We start from the raw sequence: 26,507 nt of genomic DNA, 5'->3' as shown, positions 1-26,507 counted from the left end.
TTGCATTGAGCTTCAAGGTGTAGTATATTGGAATTAGAAGGAAAAGTAGCCCGAAGAATTAGGTAGGTAAAGATTCCGAGATGTTCAATATTTATGAAAAACAGTATTATAAGTAAAAAGAAACAATGTGATGAACGCTGCAACCCCCCTTCAATAACGAACATGATTGCGCAGAAACTCGTAACCGCTCTCGACAGCTTGAGCAGCCGCTGGATTTCTTTTCCCAAAGCCAGGCTCAATGTCGAACAAATGCACTCCCCCATCCACAACGCAAAGTTGGATCTCAATGCCCTTGGATTTCAGTTCCCGTGACGTCCGTCGCGCCTGTTCGACTGGAATGAGATCATCAAGGGTTCCATGGATGATAAACGTCGGCGTTCTGTAACGACCATTGCGAATCTGAGCCAGAGGACTGACCGCCTGAATCTCTTTCAACGAAGGGATGGGCAACTTGTCTCCCATGTTGGTGTAATTCCGCTCCGACCAAAACTGGCCTCCGCGCAACAACATTGGTAGAGTTTGCCCTGTCCAGTTCATATGCAATGCAATGCGGCTGCGAGGATCTGCCAGAGACATCCAGCCTCCAAGTGCTTTGTGGTCGGCCGGCGGATTGTACCCAGTAATTGGGGTGGCGTGCATGCCTTCCCACAGATCGTAACACATCTCGGGCAAAGTGACATCCTTTCCATAGGGGAAGTTGGGCGTGGACCAGAAGGAGTCTTCGTAGTCTGTAGGCCCGTAGAACGCAAGAATGGCCTCCGGTGGAGCGACTCCCTTTTGCGGAGCAGTCCACGCCAATGTCATGGCCAGATGGGCGCCAGTAGACCAGCCAACAGCCACCACCTGACTGCCATCGACTTGGATGTCAGGGCGACCAAGCTTGGACTTGGGCAAGTCATCTCGAGCCCATCGCAGTGCGACAGAAACATCGTTCATGGGGCCTTCAGCGAGAGAGACTTCGGGGCAAAGCCGGTAGTCAACACTCACTGGGAGGAATCCCGCATCGAGAAGCATTTTAACTTGCTTTCTGCGAATGTCCCGACGTGATAACATGATGTGGCCTCCGCCGTGGATTAGGAGAGCTATTTTGGGTGTAAGCACGAGGTTTGTCATGGCTCAAGAAAACGATTGGAAAGCATACATGTCTACATACCAATTGGACGATGCTTTCCAATAGGTTGAAGATCATCGGGGTAGTAAATATCCGCGGAAAGCTCCACCCCACCTTCCATGCCATAAACGACCGTCTCCTCGTCGATCAGGGCCAGAGGGTCCGCAGGAGTGGGAGGTAGAATGACGGCAGACGTCGGTGAGGCGGTGATTACCCGGAGGATATTTGATTCTTCAGAATCGTTGTATGTCCAGTCGACCCACTGAAAGCCTGACTGGAAAAGGGTGCCTTTCCATACATGCTCACTCGCAAGAGCATGTTGTCGATCATCTTCGAAAAGCCACCAGCCCTCAAGCAGACCGAAGACGAGATCGAACCAGAAAAGATTGCGGGTCAGTTCAATCAGGCAAAGAAGCCCATCTGGCCTCAGGAGATTCTTGATGTTCGAGCACGACTGAACGAGGTTGCGGGTGGCGTGGACGCAGTTACTGGATATGATAATGTCGTACTGACCGAGCATATCTGGCGGAGGAGTCTGCTCAACATTGAGGACTTGGTACTTCATAAAATCGTAGTGCTTGAACTTCTTTCGAGCTAGAGTGAGAAGCCCCGAAGACAGGTCTGTGAACGTGTACTGGAAGGAAAGTCCAGGGATCGCGGTTAGCTGGCTCAATAAAGCTTTGGTGGTGCCTCCAGTCCCGCCGCCAATTTCGAGGATCTTGATTTGCCTTGTGGTGTCCAAGCGACCAAGAAGACCAACAAGATATTGTGCAAGATGGTTAGTGGCTGCCTTGAACATTGGCGCGTTTGTGTAGACGTCCTCCATGAGTCGTCGGGCCTCTGCATCTTGAAAAAGAAGCGAAAGTGGGTCAGCTTCTCCACTCAAGCAGTCTGCAAGCCGTGAGCCCGTTGTCTTGAGAAGATTATGCTCGGAATTGTGCTGGGGATAAAGGCGGAGAATCTCCTGGTGCAGTAGACTGGATGGAACTGTAGGGACGGGAATTTGTGTGCGCACGAAGCCATGATCTGTGGCCCGGATGACATTGGAAAACTCCAGAATGGCATACAGTTGGCTTCGGACCTGTGTATGCTGCGGTAGAACAGATACCTGTGGGATAGCTTGCTCGGGTGCAAGGCTGTCCAAGGCGACGCCGAGGGAATTGAACGCCTCTACAACATAGGCCGTAACCAATTCCATCTGCTTCGGATACACAGACTTGCAAAAGCCATCCCATTGAGTAGCCTGGCTATGAGCCATACTCTTCTGAATATCGGTGAAAAGGCCAGGTGCGATGTCAATGAGGCCCTGATGAGGTCCATCGCTACCCGGAGTTGATATGACATGACCATTGCTCTCATAAGGAGCTGGCTCTGTGGTGGTAATCTGTAATTCCGAAGAAACTCCGAGGGCCGAAGACGCCGTCACCACGCCAGGGAAGATCGATTGAACGAGAGTTTGTACATCGGGCATTTCGATCAGGGAGGATGTGGTAATATTGACATCAAATCTCTTCTTGATTTCAGCCAACACCTCGGTCCGCATCAACGAATCAACACCAACTTCCTCCAGATTCGAGGAAGGTTGTAACTCCTCAGGAGCAATTCCCAATAGGTCACAGAGCATCTCTTGGACAAGCGCAAATGCTCCACGTCCCGAGTCAGAGAGATGAGGGGGGTTAGAGACAGGTAGTGTCTCCTGAGTCGAAGGAGTGCGTGAGACATCATCAATCCTTTGGGGCGTAGTGCGTACAGCAGGAGGCTCCAACTCAGAGGGTCGGTTGTTCAGTTTCTGCAGTACGCGTGCGAGCCCAGCAATGGAAACACTAGTAAACGCGGCAGAAAGAATGGTGACAGCAAGAGTACCCGTCTCCCGGTCCAATACAAAGGTGTCGCAGATGATCTTGTTTTTCGCAGATCGGTCCAGATTAGAGTACACACCCCAAGAGCGTACCGACCTGGAACCACGATCGCGCGTCATGAAAGCCTCTCCGATCAAAATCTCACCGACACCGGTGCAGACAAAAACCTCGTCTTCCTTTGTCTCGGATAGACAGTTAACGTGAATCCCAGCGACTTGGATGAAGTTGTCGACAAGCATGGGGTCACATGCGCTGTCCATGGTGCGCGACGTGGAGAGCGTCACAATACCAGCGGCTTCATGCTCGGTGGCGAACACCCGTTCGACTCCACGGTAGTACTCGGCGTAGTTGACGACTCTGCGGAACGCTTGATAAACGGCGGATCCTTTCAAGCCGCTCGAATCACGCGAATCAGCAATGGAATCTACGCGGGATGCGTCGATTAGCCTGTTCATGGAATTGAGACGGGCGAAAAGAGGTGTTTCGTGGCCGAACGGATGCAAACTGATATCTCCAGTGGCATGAGTGGTCACTGAGTCATTGTTTGACTCTTTAGTGAAGAGAGTAAATGACCAGGGGGAATCACCCACCCGGGGGCGGGTAAGACTCAATAACAGCTTTCCGCTGGGGTTTAGCACGAGGGGGGCTGATATTGTCAGATTTTGAAGATGAGGCATGGCGGGCAATGAATCGCTCTCCGGCCGGAGTATGGTGGCCGCTCGCACGATCATCTCAAAGTAAAGGGACGCAGGGCAGAGGTTTTGGTCAAGTACTGCATGTCCTTTGGTACACTCCTGGTACAGAGGATCATCTGTGTTTATTTCAAAAACACACTCAGTCGACTGTTTTGTCAGGAGCTGCACGAAATCTTTCCTTCCTGTGGAGGTTGCGAGGTCTGTTGTATTTTGGAGCAATGGAGCAAATTGCGGGTTATAGTCAATCCAATGCCGTGTTTCAGCAAACTGATATGGTGGAAGGTTGATCCAATTGTAGATTCTGGCCTGTGAGTCATGGAAAGGCCAAAACTGGGCCTTTACGCCTCTATCCCACAGGTTGCAGGTGGCCTGAGAGAGATTTTTCTCCGCCTGCGGACCTCCCAAATCAAGTGCTTGATACATATGCTCTTTCGAAGAAGGCAAGGTCGCGTCTATGACCCGCCGTACCAAGGGAATGATGGGAGACGCAGACCCAGCTTCCAGCCAGACGGCAGGGCCACCAACCTTCTGGGCGACACGCATAACGGCTGTTTGGAAATCAACGCATCCCCGGCTATGCTCCACAATCTTCGCTGCAGTGACGAAGGACCAGTCTCCGTCTCGAGAACAAGCTTCGAGGGGAATGCATGGTGGGCTGTAATTGAGCTGCTCAGCCACTCCTTTCAACGCAGGAACAATACTATCCACCAGACGCGAATGGAAGGCGTGTGTGTTCTTCAGACGCGTTGTGCGTAGCACTGGATGGGTGCTTACGGACACATCTTGAATCGTCTCAATCGACCGCTCATCACCTGCCAGAATAATATTGCGGGGACCGTTGATGCATGCCACATCTACTGCGACGTTCGCACTGCGACGTGCCGCATGGCTCAAAAGGCTTTGCACCTCTGTCTCTGTGCCCTCGACGGATAGCATGACACCACGCTCAGATCCCCAGAGGTTGCGTATCATCTTGGCTCGCTCTGAGACTAGACGCACGGCGTCTGGAAGGTTTAACCCGCCACTGACACACAGACCTGTAAGTTGTCCAAAGCTGTGACCTATTATCTTGTCGACTTGAAGACCAGAGTCTAGCCATGACTTTGCTGATGCGTACTGGATGGCAAACAGGATACAGTGGAGCCTGACAATGTCTTCAATCGGCCCCGCTTGGAAAATAGTCGGAAACAGGCTGGGTAGTCCCAAGGACAGACAAACCTCCTCACATTGCATCTAGATTTGTAATGTTAGCCTGCGGCAAAACCAATGTAACAGATACTCTGAGCGAGATCTAAGAACTCACGAGATGGTATTGGAGTAAGTCCGACCGATCGAACAGGTCTTTCGAAAGCGTTGCCACCTTGCCATTCTGCCCTCCAAAGCATAGGACGACGGGCAAACGATGGTTTGGTTGCTTCTTTGCCTGAATCTGGGATTGCGACGATTCGAGCTTGGCAAGGAGTTCATCGGGCTGATCCGACGGTATACTAAATGTTAACACATGGCTCAGGTCTCTGTTCTGTTTGATGGCCAAGTTATAGGCGAGGTCCTGACAAGTGCCGGGTGATGAATTCCTTATATGTGAATGCAGCACCTTGCAGTAGGATTGCAGTGACTCAGGCGAGGTTGCGGCGATTATGATAGGGACTTCGCGAGGAATCGTGGAGGCTGCTTCTGGATGTCCAGAGGACAGGGTGTACTGCTTAACAACAAGAGCGGCGTTGCTTCCGGCAGCACCGTAATTGGTGACCATTGCCGCGGCATTGGACGATGAATCGGCGGCTGAGGACCAGGGAATGGTTCGGGTAGGGATATCAATAGTCTTGTCCAAAGCAGGAATCTTGGGGTTGAGTCGAACGAAGTTGGCCTGTTTGGGTATCCGTTTTTTCTGCATCATCAGAACAGTCTTGAGTAGTCCAGCTACCCCTGAGGCTGTCTCCGTGTGACCGATGTTATCTTTCACAGATCCGACATATAACACATCCTTCCGAGAACTTCCTTGAAAGGTTTTGCGAATGCTGTCGAACTCGATTGGATCACCCACTTGAGTTCCTGTTGGTTGGATATGTTAACATTCTGATTCTGGGTTCTCCCACGGAAATGGACCACAAACCTGTGCCATGTGCTTCGACATAAGTAACTTCCTCAGGAGGAATGCCTGATGCCGCGAGAGCTTTGCGGTAGAGTGATCTCTGAGAATCAGAGTCTGGAACGGTGATTGGAGAGCAGTTAGATCCTTGATTGACCGCCGAGCCGCCGATGACGGCAAGAATCGGATCGCCGTTACGGATTGCGTCTTTCAATGGCCGTAAAACAACAAGTCCAGCCCCCTCTCCGCGACAATATCCATTGGCACTTGCATCGAATGCTCTGGAGGCGCCGGTTGGAGACAGAAACGAGGCCGCAGCGAGATTTTGTGTCACCCTAGGGCTTGTCATCACATTCACACCACCCGCTACAGCAATGGAGCATTCGTTCGTTTGAAGAGCCTGCAATACATGTCAGAAATGGCATTGGAACACAATCTCAAATTCATTGCGGTCTCCCTCGGAGAAAAAGGAAGGGATTCAGTACCTTGCATGCAAGATGGATTGCCACCGCAGCTGAGGAGCAGGCGGTATCAACAACCAGTGATGGTCCAGTCCAGCCAAAATAATGACTGATGCGGCCGGTGCAGAAGGCCTGGAGTGTTCCCGTGGCAGAAAAGGCATTGGCGTTACTGGATCCAACATTGTCAGTGTAGTCATCTGAACCTACTCCGACGTAACAACCAATATCCTTTGGGACCTTCGAACTTCGAAGCCCACAGTATCCAGCCGATTCCATGGCCTCATAAGCTACTTCGAGTAGTAATCGCTGCTGAGGGTCCATAGCTTCTGCCTCCCGGGCTGAGATTGCAAAGAACCGATGATCGAAGACATCTGGATTAGCCAGATAATTACCCCAAAATGGTCCTTTGGGTTCGCGGTGCAGCTTGTCCATCTTGAAGCGGTCATTTGGAAGTTCGCTCACGCCGCAGCGCCCGAGTTCCAGCATCTCCCACAGTTGCTCGGGGGAGTTTGCCTGAGCATATCGGCATCCCATCCCGGTGATAGCAATTGGAGGTACTGTGGTGGACACATGGTTTGTATCATGATTGCTGAGAGGCTCAGACTCGGTACGACCAGATGTTGTGTTGATGCCGTTTGGGAGACTTTCGTGTTCGCTTGAGTCAGACCACCGATTGTTCACGTGATCCAACATGCGGTTCCTGACTAGCCGTGGAACAAACTGGCCAGTCCCAATAGCCGCGAACACCAAGTCTTCATCTGTCAGCCCTTTTGGCTTCCCTACTGTGGATGAAACAGTGCTGTTCCACTGAGAGGGCTTGGCGAGTATGGATTCCAGAGCAATGACGTGAATAGAGGAGCCTTTCACAATCAAGTTGCCGTCGATGTTCGATCTCAGGGGCAAAACGCAGGAACGCCCCTCCTTCACCCGAAACCTGCTATCTGCTTCACAGAGATCGGAAAACCTTCGAACAGCCATCGAATGGCTGGGATGGTGGAACCGGCCCCTCAAGGCGATCATCTTCACTGACAAGCCATGCTTTCCTAGCTCTCCGACCACGTCATTAACTTCATTCTCTGCGAGGGTAACCGTGGCGGAGTTTGAATCTGTGAAACATGAGATGTAGCCCTTTAGGCTAATGTTAGCCTTCTATCAGATATATCATGACATGTAAAAGTGTCGAAGAAACATGGAAGTTGGGTGGGATAGATATAGGTACGCACCACTGATGAGTTCGCCAACACCCGGTTGAGTTGTTCGTACTCAGAGGGGGACTTCCATCTCACTGCTACGGAACTTGTCTGTCCATGCAAAGCAGCATCCAAGTCGACTGCTGCACCGATGCAGACAGACAGACGAATCATGGCAGAACTGATGTCCTCAAAGTCACTCGGACTATCCGCCGAGCAAGCGACCGCGACTGCCGCTAAGAACCCGACACAAAACCCCTGAGTATCCACAACCGTGTACTGGTTACCTGAATTTTCTTTGAACTTCCAAAAGTCGATTATTTGTCGAACAACCGTGAGAGGAGTTAACAGCACGTTTGTCGCGTACTCGGGGGGTGCTGTCGACCCCTGACCACAATCGGCGAGAATCGAAAGCTGTATGTCGCCATAAAGCTGGGAAAGAGCAGGCCAAGCCTTCGTGATGGGGGACCATAAATCGGGGAGCTCTCGCAACAGATTCTGAAGAAAGGCTAACGATGGATGCTCTTCAATGTTGCGGCGGATATAAGACAAACTTTCGTCGATCTCGGAACTCTGGGGCCCGAAAAGAAGACAAACGGGCCGTCCCGGGGCCATCCTTGGTTCTATCATCTCAATTGAAACGACAGGATATCAGGAAAGAGCAAGAAGAACAATCAAAAAGCGGCAATAGGGCGAGATTGCTGGATGTGAAGAGGAATATCGGAAGAAACCTTTCTCGCAGCCCTGGCAAATCTAAATCACGAAATAGCTACCGGGATTGAGCGGACCGTAACAACAGTTAGATGACTGCTGTAGGATGGCTCTGATTCAAAAGCACCGCAACAGCTACCACAGACGATAGATGAATCGACATGTCATTGTCACCCTTGCTGTTTTGAGTACTAGATCTCGAGATTCACTGTTTCTGCGGACCATGCAATTATTGCCTGCGGTGGCTACCTGCCGGATCTGCAGCCGATCCACACCTTATCGTGAGAAGATCGCAATATGCTTCCCATTCGGAGAGACGCTGTGGCTGCGAGTGGCTGGCTGGTGACCTGCATGGAATATGTGCTGCAACAATCTACTCCGTCATTCAAGCGGCATCTGGATCTTTTCATATCGTGATATTACCCCCCTGTATTGCCTCCTTGTTGGCTTTATCTGGTCGTTGTTACATCGATTCCAATCGAGTTTGTCTGCGCGTAGATACACTCTCTTTCCTCTTTCGGGTCAGCCGCGATATCTGCCATAGAAACCGGACTGCTAATATCTAGTGGGTCTTGCACTAAGGACACACTGTACTGGAATGTGATACCGTACATAATTGCTTTTTATTTTTATGGGACCGGTTCCACTTTGAAAACTTGGTGTGATCCACTACGATCCACGGCAGTGGACGGAACAGGGCATTCCGAAAGGGGCCGCAATTCCCTTGCTTTGGTGTGCTATTCTGCACGACCTCCAAACTATATCACAGTACATCGTATACGAGCACGAAAAAGCTTGCTTTGTCGTCTCATTCTCGATCTAGGGCTCGAGATTATCGGTTGATCCGAGACAATATACTAACACTTAAGATGATTTGGAATATGCTGACCAGAATTCCGGCAATGATACACACTATATACCTTGATGTCGAGAAAATCATTCCTCACACCCTAGTTCGGGTATAGCGCTGCCCCAGTTCGGATCGTAAACCAAATATGTTGACTAGGTAAATGCCGAGTCACGCACTGGAGTGCAATGATTCGGAAGTTGTAAATAGGAAACTGATGTGAGTATATCTCCTCGAAAAGTGTTTCAAACACTGAGACGCAAGGTATGAGAAGAATAACATTGACCTAAGCGGGCAGTAAAAGGTTGCTCCAGTGGGAACCAATCCATCTAACAATCTTCCAACATTAGACACTCGCCAAAAACAGAATCCCGATGGCTCAACACGAAGGTGAATCCGCGTTGAGCATCTCTGCGGAGGGAGTTGGATCTCCATTCTCAAATACTGTGGATCAATCGGCCTCGATGTGTGAAACTTCAGCACGCAATAATGAGCGCTTCTGTGGTCTGCAGCGCAATATGAAAGACCTGCATCGCGCTTCTAAAGGTGATCTCCAAACATGGACCGAGAAAGCAGTTCACTCCCCCGATACGCATAGAACAGAAGCACGCAAACGCGATGTTTTATTCGAGAAGCTATCAGCTAGCGGCAAAGGCTCTTCCGTTCGGGTCCAACTTACTGTGCTTTCGGCACTCCTATATCCCGTGACGCGCCCCGTCAAACTACTTGCGAACAAGTGTGGTAGCCGAACACCTCGAGGAGACGGACGAACAATATTGCATGGGCTCGATGGACTGTTGCAAAGCGGGGAATTGTTGTTGGTTCTCGGTCGCCCAGGCAGTGGGTGTTCAACATTCTTGAAAGTACTGTGTGGCTACCTTGATGGGCTAAATGTAGATGCCGCAAGCGAGATACAGTACCGGGGAATACCATACGCTAGTATGATGAAGCATCATCGTGGGGAAGTTGTTTACAACCAAGAGGCGGACCATCACTTCCCAAATTTGACAGTGCGTCAAACTCTTGAGTTTGCGGCGCATGCTCGAGCACCACGAGACCGATTGGGGGGCGCCAGTCGGAAGCAGTATGTCGACACGGCTGTGCAAGATGTCATGGACACATTTGGACTTGCCCACACATCTGGCACAAACGTAGGCAACGATTATGTTTTGGGTGTTAGCGGAGGGGAGAGGAAGAGAGTGAGGTAAGGTCGTCTGATCAGGTCTTTGCGAGGCCAGGTGATACGGAAGACTGACCAGACCGTTATGTATAGCATAGCCGAGATGGCTCTTTCGCGCGCTTCGGTTTGTGCGTGGGACAATAGCACACGTGGTCTCGATGCATCCACTGCACTCGAATTTGTCCGGGCTCTCCGTACCTCAGCAGAGCTTACCGGATCTTGTCATGCAGTGGCTCTATACCAAGCGTCAGAGGCACTGTACAACACCTTCGATCAAGTCATTCTTCTCTACGAAGGTCGTGAAATATACTTTGGTAGCCGGGAAAATGCCGTCTCATATTTCGAAAAGATGGGATGGGAACGACCAGTCCGACAAGTAAGCGCGGATTTTCTCACGGCCATCACCAACCCTGGAGAGCGACAGCCCCAGCCCGGAATGGAACATATTGTCCCCCGTACACCAGTCGAGTTCGAGTCATACTGGAAGAAAAGCACGGAGTATGCAAAGCTGAAGACGTCTATGCTGGAGTACAAGGAGAATCACCCTCTCAATGGCTCAGCGGAACTGCAACTCAGTCGTTCCAAGCGCGCCGAGCAAGCTGCCCATACGCGGCCATCCAGCTCTTACCTTCTCTCCGTGTCCATGCAAGTGAGATTGTGTATGGCCAGAGCGTGGCAGCGTACCCGAAATGATATCCCTGCCCTGGTTGCCACAGCGGTAGTGCAAATCGTTGTCGCTATCATCATCGGGTCTCTGTTTTACAATATCCCGAACAATACCAGTGGGATGGGCCAAAGAGCATCGGTCCTTTTCCTTGCAGTTTTAACCAATGCATTAATCTCAATGCTGGATATCAACGTTCTGTATAGCCAAAGACCGATCGTTGAAAAACAAGCTGCATATGCATTTGTTCATCCCTTTAGCGAAGCCCTCGCCGGCGTCATTGTGGATTTCCCTGTGAAATTAATTCGGTGCGTGTTGGCCGCTGTTGTCGTCTACTTCTTTGCGAACCTCCGAAGGGAACCTTCTCACTTCTTTGTGTACCTTCTCTTTCAGCTCACTGCGGTGATGACCATGGCCGCAATGTTTCGCACTCTCGCCACTATCACAAGGACAATTGGCCAAGCGATGTCTCTCGCGGGGGTGACGATTATCTGCGTGGCGGTGTACACTGGCTTCACTGTTCCTCAATTTGATATGCGACCTTGGTTCGGCTGGATTCGATGGCTGAACCCAATATTCTATGCATTTGAAGGCATTATCTCCAATGAGTTTCATGGTCGTCGCTTTGATTGCATGGATCATATTCCGTCCTCGACATTTCAACAAGGGCTGTCCTTCACATGTGCCTATGTTGGTTCTGTCCCAGGTCAAAGTTATGTCTCTGGTGATGCATATATAGCAGCGAGCTACGATTACTCCTATACCCACATTTGGAGGAATTATGGCATTCTTGCTGCTTTTTTGGTCTTCTTTTACGTGCTTTACTTCTTGCTCACAGAGCTGATTTCTGGGACTATACCGGCTCACGAGGTTCTGATCTTCCGCGATGAAAAATCTTCCAGGCAGACAAGCAAGACAGATCTGGAGACAGGAAACACGGATTCACCTTTGCGAGAGCTAAGGTCGGAGAGCACAGCGGTTGATTCGTCAGCGTCAGAGGAAAAAGACACTCTCTCTTGGAAGGGCATTTGCTATGATATTCCAGTTGAAGGAGGCGAAAAACGGCTTTTGGATGATGTCAGTGGTTGGGTCAAACCAGGATCGCTGACAGCCCTGATGGTATGTGATAACCTCAGTCATAACTCGACGACAGTCAACTTACAAATTGCGGTATCAATATAGGGAGTCTCCGGCGCCGGAAAAACTACGCTCATGAACGTGCTAGCGCAACGCGTGACCTTTGGCGTCGTCACGGGAGATGTACGGGTCAACGGATGCGACCTTGACTCCAGTTTTTCCAGAAAGACCGGTTACGTCCCGCAGCAAGATCTTCATGTGGAGACTTGCACTGTCCGTGAAGCACTTCGCTTTAGTGCTGTGCTACGGCGACCTGCATCCATTTCACTAGATGAGAAACACTCATTCGTTGAAGATGTGATTCAGTTGCTCGGGATGCAGGAATATGCTGAAGCAGTCATTGGAAATCCTGGGGACGGTTTGAACATGGAACAAAGGAAACTTGTCAGCATCGGGGTTGAACTTGCTGCTAAACCTCAAATTCTTCTATTCCTAGATGAGCCCACTAGCGGATTAGATTCTCGAAGTTCTTGGGCCATCTGCAAGGTTATGAGAAGGCTTGCGGACCATGCCCTGCCCGTACTTGCGACAATCCATCAACCAAGTGCGGTTTTGTTTGAGCAGTTTGATCGTCTGCTCTTCCTTGGGCAGGGAGGAAAGACTGTTTATTTTGGGGAAATCGGGCAAAAGGCTCGAACACTCTTGGATTACTTCGAAACAAATGGAGCGCGTCCATGCGGCCCAACCGAAAATGTAAGCTGTGCCAATATAAACTCCTGCTAAACCATTCATGCGTCTCCGTGATGTTGCCACTCAGAATATACTAATTGGTGTCATGTTAGCCCGCGGAATACTTGCTCGAGGTCATCGGAGATGGCACCGCAGAGGATTTGACATCCACTGACTGGGTCCAGACGTGGAAGAACAGCTTGCAACATCAGAATGTTCTCGAGGAATTGAATAAGGTCCTCTCATCTACTTGCATATCCCCACTCACCAATGCGGAAAGTATCGCTGAGTTTGCGATGCCTTTTGGTAAGCAATTTTACCATGTCATGAAGCGCGACCTTCAACAATATTATCGCCAGCCCGAATATATCTTGGCCAAGCTTGGTACTGGCATATTCTGCGGGCTATTCATTGGGTTTTCCTTTTGGGCCTCTGATAGCTCGAACCAAGGCCTGGCGAATGTTCTGTTCAGTCTGTTCCTGCTCTGTACAATATTCACGGCATTGGTTAATCAGTATGTACCCTTTCAAGACCGGTCCTGCTGGCTCGATGTACTAATCAGAAAGCAGAATTATGCCAAAGTTCCTCTCCCGACGGACTTTGTACGAGTTGCGAGAGAGACCAGCGAAAACTTACTCGTGGAAAATCTTCATCTTATGCCAAGTCCTTGTTGAACTTCCATGGCAACTATTGCTGGGAACATGTGCATGGGCTTCCTTCTATTTCTCTGTCTATGGAAGTCAGCAGAGCTCCCCTCGGGTGGTACTTGTTCTTCTCTTCACCGTTCAATTCTTTCTGTTCGCATCGACCTTCGCACACCTTGTAGTAGCTGCAGTCCCCAATATAGCATTGGGCAGTATGCTAGCTACATTCGCATTTCTGTTGTGCCTCCTGTTCAATGGAATCATGCAACCACCAAGTGCACTCCCTCGATTCTGGACCTTCATGCATCGTGTTTCCCCTCTGACATACTACGTGGCCGGCATTAGTGCAACTGCACTGCACGATCGTCCAATACACTGTTCTACACGCGAGTTGAGAAGCTTCGATCCTCCGGATGGGCAGACTTGCGGTGAATATTTGGCCGAATATCTGAGAACAGCACCAGGGGACCTTTACAACCCGCTGTCTACCAAGGCATGCGAGTATTGCCCGCTTCGCTCTGCAGACCAGTACCTTGCTTCCCGCGAAATATCCTGGGATGATCGTTGGAGAAACTTTGGAATCTACTGGGGCTACATCGTCTTCAACGTCATTGGCGCCATTGGGTTGTATTATCTTTTCCGAGTTATGCCCTACACCAGGAAGAACCGGGCGCACAAGCCTTGCAAGTAGTATCGTGGTGCCTGAATATTCTTGCTATCTACTCTCGAGTCTGCTGTTTCACTGGGCTACGTGCTCTCTACGCCCCGGTCTCGGATGTTCCCTTTATTTGAGTTTGATTATAGCTCTCTACTTGCCATTTCGTATTCTTCCCAGAGTTTCTCGGGGTCGTTGTTTTCACTTCGACTGATTGGAGGTTTATAGTGGCGGTGAGCAACATAATTTGCCTAGTGTCTTCTTTCGGCTGCTTTCAGCCCGCCATGTTCAGTGATTTTTCTTTTTTTACATCCACTTTAACTAGTGCAATCTAATCTGCAATTATTAAACCGCTAAGAGCCTAAGACTGAATCGTATGTATTGAATTCTACCGGTGGCTCCACTTCATGGGCTCCACTTCATGGGCTCCACTTCGTGTATCCCCTTGTCCCGATATCTACCTCATGGCAAGTGTTAGACCCAAGGACGATCCCCTACGATCAGTTTCATGAGCTGAACAGAAACTCAAGTGGTAATACATATGATGTATTGCTGCATATCGATCCATGCCTACAAATCGATCAAGATCACTTCTGCCTGACCTGCATCCAAGGTACATGCCGGTGTACGTGTGAGGAGGACTCGAAGACAACCCGACTCCAAAGCCAGCTGACTACAACAATCCGCTTCCAATTTTACCCCTCAATGGCCACATGCATATGTCGAACCTACGTGGAGAACTGATAGCTGTCGCCATTGGGACTTCGTAGCATCAACTGGCTCATTATGACGGCCTAGATCGCCTTGTTCCTTTCTGATTGGTCCCCCATTGTAGGAAAGCACATCACCGACGATGTCACCGAGCAGATAAACACATCTTGATCTTCTATAATGTGTAACGCTGCGTGGTTCGAGGTTGTGTGCTGTCGTGTAATGTGATATGTCTTCCTCCGTTGCGCTTGCACGTCACTCCATCCTATACGGTTGGATATACAGTGCGATAACAGGCGAGGTTTCAGGCACTTCTGCATATTGTAACGTCAGTTGGGTGTGTATGGCGCATCAGACCTCTTAGCTATTCCCTATAAAGCATTGAGAATACCCCAGGCAAGCCCTTCCTCATTCACTCTTCTTCTCCTTCAGGCCCAGAGAACCAAAATTCGTCATAATGGCAGCACCCAACAAGAAGAATATCCAGGGAGATATTTGGTAAGCTAATATATACAAACCCCGCCCTCCTTCTCAAGAATAAGAATTAGACCTGCCCAGGATGTTCTTCATATAGAACTGACGGATCGGACCAGGCCTCGTCTTCCGAAGAAGTATGAGACGTTCGTCTTCTTTCGGATTACCAAGCCAGCCGAATTCAAAAAGCATTTGGCAGGACTGGTCCCTTTACTCACCACGGCCGAAGATGCTTTCAAAATGCGAGAAAATATATACAAAATGAAAGCGGAAGGTACCCTGAAGGGACTGATCAAGCTGTCGGCAATCAACGTTGCTTTCTCGGCTAAGGGTCTGGCAAAGGTATGTCAGTATTACTCTACAACTTGTGCATATGTACTGAATATTAGCAGCTTGGAGCAGAAGGCTTCAAAGATGACGTCTTCAACAATGGCATGTACCAAGACATGACGTACCCCTTGCCCGGAGAAGATCCGAAGCTTCATCAAGGCCTCGACGACCAGCATGATTGGTACCACCAATTCAAGCCCACCAATGGAGCGATTCACGGCGTTTTTACTGTCACCGGCGATAGCGATCAGACTATCGACAAAACCATCAGCACCTTGATTGATCCTATGTTCAAGGTCGGCAAAGGGGAGCAGAGCATGCAACGCATCTTTTCTCAGAGCGGTAAAGTTCTCGAGGATGACAGAGAACAGTGAGACAGCAAATCTGGCCAAAAAAAAACAGAAGACTTGTTAACGGGTATTATTTAGCTTCGGATGGGTGGACGGTATCTCCCAGCCCGTCGTCATGGGTCTTGATGACCTTGCCAAAAAGACGATGAAGAATGGCATGAAGCCGATCCCCAACGGGTAAGATCAAGCTCCAGGTACACGGGGATGTGGGACATTGTGCGGACTCTGACGAAATATTCTTCAGTGTCATCCTCGTCGGAGGTGATGAAGACGATGGCAGCCACCCGGCCTGGGCAAAAGACGGCAGCTTCATGGTCTTCCGTACCTACGAGCAAAAAGTTCCAGAATTCGTCATGTAAGTCAGCTACTATTAGCTCTCATTGACTTGTCACCTATGCACAATAACCTGACACTTTCACTCTCAGGTGGTGCGCAAGCAACATCAAGAAGCTTGCGCATAAGGATAAGCAGGCCGAGGCTCTGGTAGAACTGCGCAAGTTCTCATCTCGTGTAATGGGACGTTGGCCCGACGGTTAGTAATATGGAACTCTCTGGACCCATCATACCACCAAGCTAATATGGTAATTTCCAGGCGCTCCACTTGAACTCGACGGGGATAAAGACCCTAATGAGACCCTTGACCCCGACCCACTGAAGAACAATCAGCTCCTTCGGGAGAAATGGGGGGATGAGGCGGATAAGAAATTCAAGGAAAGAGAGGAGAAAAATCACACGGATGACTTCAACTACCACCCAGACGACCAGCTGCGATGCCCTTATGCGTCGCACATTCGCAAGTGTGGGCCTCGCAACGATCACCCGCCCCACCCCAAGCATCTCATGCTGCGTCGAGGTATTCCATACGGGCCTTTGACACACCCCGATGAGAAGGCTGGCGGTGTGTCACAGCACGAGCGTGGACTACTGTTTGTTTCGTACCAAAGCAGCATTACTAATGGCTTCCGCACTGTCCAGAAAGGTTTGCTAATTCAGCATGTTATGACGAACCGTTGCTAATCATTGCGGGCAGATTGGGCAAACACTGAGAATGGTCCGAACGACCGAACCAAGCAGTGCGGAGGTGCCCAGGGACAGGGTATTGACCCCATCATCGGGCAGTTACCTCCCGACTATCGCGACAAAGAGGATCCCACCATCTATGAGCACCCAGCACCAGTTGTCAACATGCCCGATATTGAGAAGCCCGTGCCTGACGTCAATAAGCACTTTATCCCCATCGGTCGATGGGTTATCCCACGAGGAGGTGAGTATTTCTTCACTCCGTCCATTTCGGGCCTACAGGATACACTCTGCAAAGCCTAGAGGTTAGATTGCCACTTCACCGGCAGTCCGGAGCCACCGGAACACTGCCGTCGTCCCATGAATCTTTGGGCTGCGTCCTCTTCTATGAATATGATTCTACTGTGTAGGGGTATCATTTATGGCCCCGGTCGCTCTGCACTAGTCTAACTCTGTGTTCGTCTTCTTGCTACATTTCTCGGCTTCTCGCATAAAATCAAGGTTGGAAGATCTCCAGAATTGAAATGATCCCAGACTCTGATGCGTACCTGTTCATATATCGTACGGTATGGCTGTTTATACTCATCTGGTCTTCGTCTTTGGCGATGGAAACCAAAGGTGACAATCATGTGACGAGCAAATGATAGCCAAGAGAAGAAGCAAACACAGCAGAAGAACATCAAAAGGAGTTATTCTGCGCAGCTGTTCTTTCCTGTTCCCTCTCCAGTTCAGTTACCTTAATGAGTGCCCGTATGTAGACGGTTGATGAGGAATCTAATGTGATTGGTCACTGATCTCCACAGGCCCATCCAATATTGAGCGCTCCTAATCCCCCAAGCCTATCTTCAGTTATGGCACTGATATCGAGGTCATTCTCTAGCGACAGCGCCACCTTGAGTATCCCGAATCTGGGATAGAGAAGAGCATTTCCACGCCTGGCCCAGGCCCACGGCACAGTGCTATTCAATAATACAAGGGTAATCTGTTACATGTCCTCGGTTGAATTAATCACAGTCGCCAAGACATTCAGTGCGGCCTGCTCTTATCAACCCTTATCGAGTACAGCCTGACCCACATGTGGATGTCGAGGCGACATGTGGACTCACTATCTTTTCGGCGCTCCCCTGATAAATGTACAGTACCCTACCAGATAATTGTTCAACTCCACATTCTGCACTAACCACATTGGGCCTAGCTGTTTGGTCACGATGAGTATTAAAACCAACCCTTTGGTGGTGAGCATTTGATTTTGGCGATATTTGACGCGTTTTATGATTGTATAAAATACGATCTTACACTAGCGCGACACGTGGAGTTGAACAATTATCTGGTAGGGTACTGTAGTATCAGTTTTCCTCATGTGTGAACTATGCGATACATATTCGCATGTACAGAATGTGGTTTGCGTAATAAGCCCAGGGCATTGGTAGAAGGTTAGTTACAACATGCACCTTGGAGGTTAGTTTGAACATAAAAACATGGATTGTATAAGGTTTACGGGACGAGGCGCTCCCGAGCGGGACGCGTCGATTAGGTTTTTGTGGATCCACTAGTTAATTTGTGTTTGAGGCGACTTTGGACATCCCTTGGTATTCTGCGACGCAATCGACGACACACATATTCAATACATACAGAATAACATGCTCCATAAGGGATTGCATGCAGAGGGCTCTGCCGAGCTGAAATTACTACGGAGTATTGCTTGGCAAAAAGACGCTGTGTGACGTGAGTGGATACCTCCATCAGCCCCACCATCTAAATTATCCCTGTATGCATGTATGGAATACTGTACGCAGTATGTAGATCGTAACTATTACTGACTTACCTATCACAAATCAAGCAATGCCACTCAGGCCGCCACCTTGCCAAGCATCTGGGGCTTGATCATCGTAGCTTATGCCTCGAACTGATAGCTTCTCATTCATTGAATCATTGTGCTCGTAGTGTTGATGCAGGCCCGACTGTGTGTTTCATTCGCAGTATGAATTCGCGATTGGCTGTGTTTTTCCCCCGTGTCCACATTCTGCAATAGTGGTAGAACTGAATATCACACGCAGTGACGACGGCGATCCCAAATCCGGACATACAACATACAGCATAGACTTGGAGCTCCATATAAATAGCTTGCGAGCTCAACCCGAGCCTGCCCACTAGTTCAATATCCAACAGCCAGCTCCGCAGTTCTTGAAACACTTGTTCTCTTCCTTCAACCATCTCCAGCCTTCCGAAACAAATCTTCAAGATGCGCATGTACTCACTCTTCCTTGCAACCATTGCACTGGCTATCGGTGCCCATGCCCTTCCTCAGACAACCGGTGAGACTACCGACGCGTCTACCTGCCTTCGTCTTTGCAGAGACGAGCCCGTCTCATGCCCCGATCAGTGGAAGTCTACTCAGATCACCTCTGATGGTGAGGTACGGATTCGTGATATACAACAGCATGTCCCGTGTGTGTTCATTAGCTAATATTTGTGGCAGGACTGCTGGACCTGCTGCGCCGTGGAACCCGCCAAGGAATCTTCTTGATGAGATGCATCCCGTACCGCAATCTCAGGGTGTGCCAGAATCGCGCGAGCGCTTCATGTGTCGTTCATTTATGACAGATGAGGGAAACCAAGGGACTGTGTATTATCATTTACGTCGGGTGGTTAGATAGCCTAGGTAGAGGACACAACAATTCTTCAATACATCTTGCTCACTACACCTCACCGCGAAGCCCCTAGATATAAGTCAGAAGAAGTCACCTACCTAGTAGGTTTGCGTACAGGTAGTATTCCCATCCATTTCACCCGCATGATACATTCGTTGGAGCTCATCTGTATCGAGCGAACAAACTCACAAGGAGAACATCCAAAGCCGCCACCTTGTAACGTCTGGCACTTCATCCAATGAAATTAGTATATTACCAGGCCAACACTAACATAGAATCGGTCTTAATTTGAACTTCAACCTATTCAGCAGTGTGGCTGACGCCTCACTCCTGGGGAGCCTAAGTCTGGGAGTGGGTGGCATGTGAGAATACGACACGCGACGATCTTTCCATAGGTGGATGCAAATCAAGAGCCTAATGTCGATGCAAGGAGAGATAAAACTACAGTACCATGCTTATTCCTGAATCAGATCCGAAATACCAACAATTTAGAGGCACACTTGAGCCTTATCCAGCAGGTTGCTGCAAAGTATGTAAGGCGCTAAATTTACGATGCTGTGCAGTCAGAGCTCAGGTCCACAAGCTACCATGATGCGACTAGCGCTTTCCATATGCAGGGTACGGCAGCCAGCCAGCCACTGACTGGATCATGCATGATCCGATATTGAGGGATAAAAACAAAACAGGAAAAGGAATGGCTAGTCACATATGATAGGCAAATAGTATACTGTGTACAACAGGGAAGCCCTCGTCAGAGCCCATTGAGTCGGTTGTGCACAACATACCAGCCTAGAATACGCATCACAATTCACCCTTACAGGGAGGCCGGGAGTCATTCAGTTATGTTTTGCAATGTATGTAGTGCACAACTTTGGCTTTTTCTAGCTCGGTTTGTGGCATAAGGTTATGCTGTGATAGATGGCTGGTGATTGAGGCCCGGTAAATTAGTAAAATCTTTCAAAGAGTGCCTTTCACCATATGGCTGAATCTATTTCCCTCTGAACAAATTCTCATTCCCAATACGCCCTGTCCACTAAATGGCGGTTGAAACATTGCCATTATTCGCCAAGCTGCAGCCAGTCAGCTTGGTTGGCTTGGTCTTGCTTTCCGGACTCTTCTTCCTGTTGACCTCAGCCCGAAAGTCAGACCTTCCTCTCGTGAACGGAAAGCGACCATTCGAGTTTGGGATCGCAAAGGCTCGGCAACGTTATCTGAAGAACGCGCACGACCTGATTACATCGGGTCTAGCAAAGGTATTCAATCGTGGCCAGAAATATGTATATTCAGTCTAACTTACCCTCGCGATCAGGCTGGAGCCTTCCGAATCGTCACCGAAAATGGCACACGAACTATATTGTCGCCCAAATATGCTGATGATATCCGAAGTCATAGGGACTTGAGCTTAAGCGCGGCTTTGGTGAAGGAACACCACGTCAATATCGCAGGATTCGATGCTGTCAAGGTCACTGTGACATCGGATATTATCCAGGATACTGTTCGGACTAAACTCACTCAGAATCTTTGTAAGAGAGGATCCAATCACCCATCGATAGGCTAATGAATAATCGCTAATGAGAATAGTGAATATCACGGAGCCGATGTCAGAGGAAGCCACTATCTTGTTGAAGGAGCAATGGACCGACAGTACCGGTAAGTTATCGTGCGATAATCAAGATCGCGCCGAACGGATACTAACCACTTTCTGTATCAGAATGGCACGACATCCCGCTGAGAGCGAAGGCTTTGGGGATAGTCGCCCAACTCTCATCCAGAGTGTTTTTGGGCGACAAAGTTTGCCGGAATCCAGACTGGCTCCGTATTACCGTCAACTACACTGTGGACTCCCTGATGGCAGCGGCCGAGCTCCGTCTCTGGCCAGAAATGTTGCGCCCATTTGCAGCTCGTTTCCTGCCAAAATGCCAGAAGATTCGTAAGCAGCTCCAGGAGGCTCGTGATATTATCGAACCGGTTATATCCGAGCGGAGGATTGCCCAAGCGGCTGCTGCCAAAGAAGGAAAGCCCCAGGAATACTACCACGATGCTATCCAGTGGCTCGCGGAGAATAGTAAAGATCGCTCTTTTGAGCCCGCTGCTATGCAACTGGCACTATCCACTGCGGCTATTCATACCACCACTGACCTTCTCACTCAAACTATTCTCGATATTTGCGGACGCGATGAGCTTATCCAGGAACTACGGGACGAGATTATTTCTGTGTTCAAGGATGGCAGTTGGAACAAGAGTACAATGTACAAGCTCAAGCTGATGGATAGTGTGATCAAGGAGTCTCAGCGTGTCAAGCCAATGGCTATCGGTAAGAGCTATTCTTCTGACCCGCTCAGTATTGCCACGAAGTATCCCAAACTAATGGTTCATGACTTTAGCGAAAATGGCACGGTACGCCGAGGAGGACGTCAAGCTCTCTGATGGGACCATCATTCCGAAAGGCGAAATAATCCTCGTATCCTGCAGCAAGATGTGGGATGCAAACGTGTACCCCGATCCTCACACGTTCGATCCTCATCGATTCCTCAAAATGCGCCAACAGGGTTCCGACCAGGAGAGCTTCGCTCAGCTCGTGTCTCCGTCGCCGGAGCACATGGGATTCGGCTTTGGCAAGCACGCTTGTCCCGGTCGCTTCTTCGCTGCTGCTGAGCTCAAGGTCGCTTTGTGTCATATCATCATGAAGTACGACTTCAAGGTGGCCGAAGGATGCAACCCACAGGTGCTGAAGTCTGGGATGAGACTAGCTGCAGACCCCTTCGCTCGTATTGCTATCAGAAGAAGACAGGAGGAAATCATATTTTGAGTCCTTTACAGTGACTGAGCTCGGTCTGTACTACAGATCTGTCTCGACCACCCAGCAGTGGCCTGGACGGCTTCAATGAGTATATGGATCTCACAGCTCGACTCGATCGAACTGTCTCATTCGATACTATCAAGCCAGCTCTCCGCATGCTTCCTTTCTAGATTCAAATGTATTTCCGCTGATTCATTATCATCAAGCTCATATTCCGTAGGTACTTTCTAAATCAGTCCCAAAGAATGCTGGTATCTATGTTTCTTTCACTGAGGGGTACCCATTCTATTGATCTAAGCCATTCAAATACGTATTCCCCTCGTGGCTACTTCAAGAAATAATTTGGAGAAGAAGACGGCCGATGTGTCCACCAAGGCAATTTGCTTCGACAGGGCCCTCGGTCGAAAACCACAATTCTCTTTCGAAGTCCCCGTCTTCATATCGAGTGTCCATTCACAACAAGACCGACAGTATCTAAGATAGATTAAGACACCTGACGAGAGGACTAAATTTGCGTAAGGGTATCATCAACTGAAAGAATTTGCAAATGGGAAGGTACATCAATTATCATTATGGATCATTTGGGCCAACTGGTGAGCGGGAGCCAACTGGTGAGCTTTGGTCAACTGGCGAACTAAAGCGAAGCAGTGCCTTCTTGCCTTCTGTAAATGACTGACATTGTCACTTTAATTGCCGAAAGGTATTAATGAACTGGATATACTCACTAAACATAGTGTACGATTATTATCCTCCCTCCATATGGAGGGAAACTGTAGGGTCTATGAGGATAGTGGGTCGACATATACACCGGATTTTAGGCCGCGCGACATGGCTTTCCATTTCCGCTTTAGTGCTCACCCCTAGCCGCTTTTTGCTCACTGAGTAACCCCGCACTGAGCTGGTCAAAGCCAATTGTTGACTTCGAGCACCGAACCCTGATTTCTTTCCTTCTTTCCCAAAAACAGTCACTTATCGCCCACAATGGCTGGACCGCACAGAACGTCACTTTATCCGCAGGAAGAATGCCTTGCGCGCGTCGTTTGGGCGGCTCATACCCTCTATTATCTCACGAAAAACCGAAGCCACGCAGAGCTGCTGGAAGCTGAAAACACCACGGAGATCGGCAGTCATACAGATGACTCGAGCGATCATGAGGCAGACTACGAGACAGAGAAGAACATGATTCTGTCAGGGCCTCGAGATTCTATTCGCCAGAAATTCCTGGACTGCATTGCACAGCTGCTGTCACCGTGGAAGGGATGGGACGGGGTTACTGCAACGGCGATACGGGAAGGAGAAGCCGGAGTTGAGGTTGACATCACAAGAAACGATAATTTTCTTTTTGATGAAGGTTGCTTTAATAGTGAAATTTTGGAATACTGCAAGATGTTGGAAGAATATCTGGAAGGTCGTACTGGAGGTATGTAACGTATTCCATTTCTCCGTGGTGGAGTTTTGAATATTTGATAACTGGAACGGCTGAAATAGTGATGAACACAACTGCAAATTCTCCAACAGATTTCGAGCTGAAGGTGATAGACTATATGTCCTGTCGGATTGATCATTGGGTTGAAGATTTCCGGAAAACCCTTGAAATTGACCAAAATTGGCCTGACTGGAATTCTGAGCGATTTTTTGGGCAGGAGGCTGCAGTGAAAGCTTGGAAAACCATGACAGATCTTACACTTAGATTTGATGCTGATAAGAAAGCCGTCACATCTAGGTCTTTAATAGTGCAACAAGCTTGCAGCTGTCTCAATTTGCCACAGGTCCGGCAGTTGCTGGTGGACACATTTGGGATTCAGCGTGGTTTGAAACTCTGGAGCAAGCTGAACTTTATCGCCAGGCCGCTGGTCGACTGCCGATCATTGGGATTAATAGCCATTCGCGAGCCACTGTTACGCAACTGCAAAATCTTCCTAGTCTCCCCTAAATGGAACACAACAGTGGAAGCCAAATACAGAGTTGGAATATTCAAAGCATGGGAACGACTAGGGCTGGGGCCCATTCCTGGACCCGTGATGGGGATACTCGACCCTTTTTGCCAGAGGTTCGAAGAAGCCTGTGCAGGGTCATTTTCCCTGCATGCTGAGATGCAACTAGTGATGCACTACGAGGAGAGATGCGCCCTCCAACCTACTTTAGACTACTTCGGATGCAGTAAGAAGACTTGCTTGCTCTGCGAAACTTTTCTTCGTGCGCTGCCAAGTCCAATTGCCACACGTGGAAGGCACGGTATTTGTTATCCTGCCTGGGCTGTACCAAACCCAAAATCAGGTGCTATAGAGGTCGCCGTCGAGCGGTTAGAGAAGAGCCTCGTTGCCCGCATTCGAGTTCTCCTCAACGATTTCAAGCACATCAGTCAGAGAGGTCTCGCTGCGAATATCATGCAATCTGGCATGGTATCGGATTTTTCACGCCTTACTCTTGAAGAATGGCAGCGAAGCGAACAGCACCTGCGGCTTTTCGAGAAAAAAGAAACGATCAGGCATAGGGACCGGCTGATTATGTGAGGTTACATATTGGCATTTTTGCGAGCGATCAATAACTGACTGATCATGACATTAAAAAAAGTGAAGGAATTGTTCCAACTACAAAATCGCGCTATCGCCCGCTCGAGAATTTCGAACCTCAAAATTGTTGTGTGATGTGTAATACGAGCCCAAGGGTTCAATGTGCACAGTGTCAAAGCACATACTATTGCTCCACAGAATGCGAGGAGAGTGACTTTCGCTCACATAGCCTTCTTTGCCAACAGTTCGCTACTCAACTCGATAGACCATCTCCAGAACACAAACGGGCCATATACTTCCCAGCTGAAAAAGACGAGCCATGTTTGATATGGGTCCCATGCCGACGCCAACACGCCGAGGATGGGATCAAGTGGACACAAATTGATCCGTTTCCCTACCTTGGAACTGATAAACCAACCAAAGGGACTATGCACATCGAACATAACCCAGTACGATGTCGAAATCTGGGCGCTGGATTTGCAGGCTATGCTCCATACAAGAACGGATACTGTGTTGCTTTGGTACATCGGGAAGCCTATTTGAAGGACGGATCAACCACAAATAGAAGCATATTAGCTTCTGTGAGGGCATCCTGCATGTCCACCATCTCACATGAATATCGCGGTCCTATGATTGCCATACGAGAAGTTCCCCACGAAGACTACACCGATATAACACTAGCCGACTTCCGACATCTAGTGGATTATTTAATAAGCTACCGAAACACGCACATTAGAGAAAGCGTCCCGGATCGGCTACACCGCGCGCCAACAACCGTCCGCGGCGTGAAGATTTGCTGCCACGGCGAAATAAACCTTCATGGGTCAGAGCCCTTCATTTCCGTTGATATCACCCGCTCAAACCAGATTTCCTTGGGCGACGGATCTATCTCACCGATATCAGTCTGCCTCGGCATGGCTATACGGCTCTGGAAGGACCCGGACCTTGAGTTCCTACATGATCCGCCAGGATGGGAAGGAGACATGACGGCAGACAGTAATCCAAATGTTGCTTTCTTGATGATGGAAACAGATTCTTCCAAAGACGAGTGGGGCTGGGCGCCGATGTATTGGAATAGCAAGTTAGGCAATGTCTGGGCTGTTCGTGAAGATGGACAAGATCTGGCTGTGAACGATATCGCAATGATGTGCCATTTTGCGAGGCACAAACTACAGCGTATGTTCGAAGACGTGATGGAATCGGGCTCGGGTTTAGTGAGTAGGCAGAGGGTTTTGGATTTCATTACTTGGGACAATATAGTTACTCATTGGGACGAGACTGGCGAGCATTAGTAACTTGGCTCGCAGCAGAAGCCTGGTCTTTAATGCAGGATATTCAAGATCTTGCCGATCATGAATTCAGATTCTGGTTCTATGCTATAATTGAAACCGAAATAGTGACGCCACTCTTGATGTAGTCTTGTGGATCCCGGCTACGAAAACAATTGAACAATATGGTGCTGAGACCATTTAGGATACATTAGGAGAAAAAGGTCCATTATTAGAAAAGAATCATACGCTCTGCCTTACAATAGATGAATGTGGTTTGAGTACGGCCCAAGGAATAAAGAACAAGTGTCTAGGGAGCATGTTTGAACATGCCACATACATGTGCTTTATTTTCCAGGCAGAGCGGAAGGGAAATCACTGATCAGTTCTGTGGGGTTTATGAGACGTAGTGCCTATAGGCGATGTATAACATCGTTGGCTATGAACGTATAATGAAGCGAGTAGTGGTGTTACTGGT

General features: G+C 49.2%; 6 protein-coding genes across 6 annotated transcripts; 5 read left to right on the top strand and 1 right to left on the bottom strand.

Annotated features, from left to right (window-relative positions):
- Window positions 1-150: 150 nt before the first annotated feature.
- Window positions 151-8,020, bottom strand: N7515_002114 (CAZyme family CE10; the record flags this gene model as incomplete). The annotated part of the gene is made up of 6 exons (XM_056662858.1): window positions 151-1,082; window positions 1,154-4,898; window positions 4,969-5,717; window positions 5,779-6,154; window positions 6,240-7,364; window positions 7,439-8,020. The coding sequence occupies 6 exons, from the start codon at window positions 8,018-8,020 to the stop codon at window positions 151-153; spliced, it is 7,509 nt and encodes a 2,502-aa protein (XP_056524971.1).
- Window positions 8,021-9,337: 1,317 nt separating this feature from the next.
- On the top strand, window positions 9,338-13,948 carry N7515_002113 (uncharacterized protein; the record flags this gene model as incomplete). Its single annotated transcript, XM_056662857.1, has 5 exons — window positions 9,338-10,167; window positions 10,237-11,926; window positions 11,990-12,637; window positions 12,727-13,127; window positions 13,183-13,948. The coding sequence occupies 5 exons, from the start codon at window positions 9,338-9,340 to the stop codon at window positions 13,946-13,948; spliced, it is 4,335 nt and encodes a 1,444-aa protein (XP_056524970.1).
- A 1,132-nt stretch (window positions 13,949-15,080) lies between these two features.
- On the top strand, window positions 15,081-17,100 carry N7515_002112 (Dyp-type peroxidase; the record flags this gene model as incomplete). The annotated part of the gene is made up of 8 exons (XM_056662856.1): window positions 15,081-15,121; window positions 15,217-15,439; window positions 15,490-15,797; window positions 15,856-15,954; window positions 16,022-16,132; window positions 16,203-16,309; window positions 16,370-16,756; window positions 16,808-17,100. The coding sequence occupies 8 exons, from the start codon at window positions 15,081-15,083 to the stop codon at window positions 17,098-17,100; spliced, it is 1,569 nt and encodes a 522-aa protein (XP_056524969.1).
- Window positions 17,101-19,039: 1,939 nt separating this feature from the next.
- On the top strand, window positions 19,040-19,324 carry N7515_002111 (uncharacterized protein; the record flags this gene model as incomplete). The annotated part of the gene is made up of 2 exons (XM_056662855.1): window positions 19,040-19,213; window positions 19,277-19,324. 2 exons carry the CDS (start codon window positions 19,040-19,042, stop codon window positions 19,322-19,324), a joined length of 222 nt encoding a protein of 73 aa, XP_056524968.1.
- A 1,161-nt stretch (window positions 19,325-20,485) lies between these two features.
- Window positions 20,486-22,257, top strand: N7515_002110 (cytochrome P450; the record flags this gene model as incomplete). Its single annotated transcript, XM_056662854.1, has 5 exons — window positions 20,486-20,701; window positions 20,758-20,971; window positions 21,030-21,098; window positions 21,160-21,762; window positions 21,833-22,257. The coding sequence occupies 5 exons, from the start codon at window positions 20,486-20,488 to the stop codon at window positions 22,255-22,257; spliced, it is 1,527 nt and encodes a 508-aa protein (XP_056524967.1).
- Window positions 22,258-23,229: 972 nt separating this feature from the next.
- On the top strand, window positions 23,230-26,053 carry N7515_002109 (uncharacterized protein; the record flags this gene model as incomplete). The annotated part of the gene is made up of 3 exons (XM_056662853.1): window positions 23,230-23,668; window positions 23,767-24,757; window positions 24,823-26,053. The coding sequence occupies 3 exons, from the start codon at window positions 23,230-23,232 to the stop codon at window positions 26,051-26,053; spliced, it is 2,661 nt and encodes an 886-aa protein (XP_056524966.1).
- Window positions 26,054-26,507: the final 454 nt, after the last annotated feature.

Source organism: Penicillium bovifimosum, assembly GCF_028826915.1.
Source record: "Penicillium bovifimosum strain IBT 22155 chromosome Unknown utg000002l_segment0_segment0, whole genome shotgun sequence".
Classification (NCBI taxonomy): domain Eukaryota; kingdom Fungi; phylum Ascomycota; class Eurotiomycetes; order Eurotiales; family Aspergillaceae; genus Penicillium; species Penicillium bovifimosum.
This window is presented reverse-complemented; position numbering and strand designations above follow the sequence as displayed.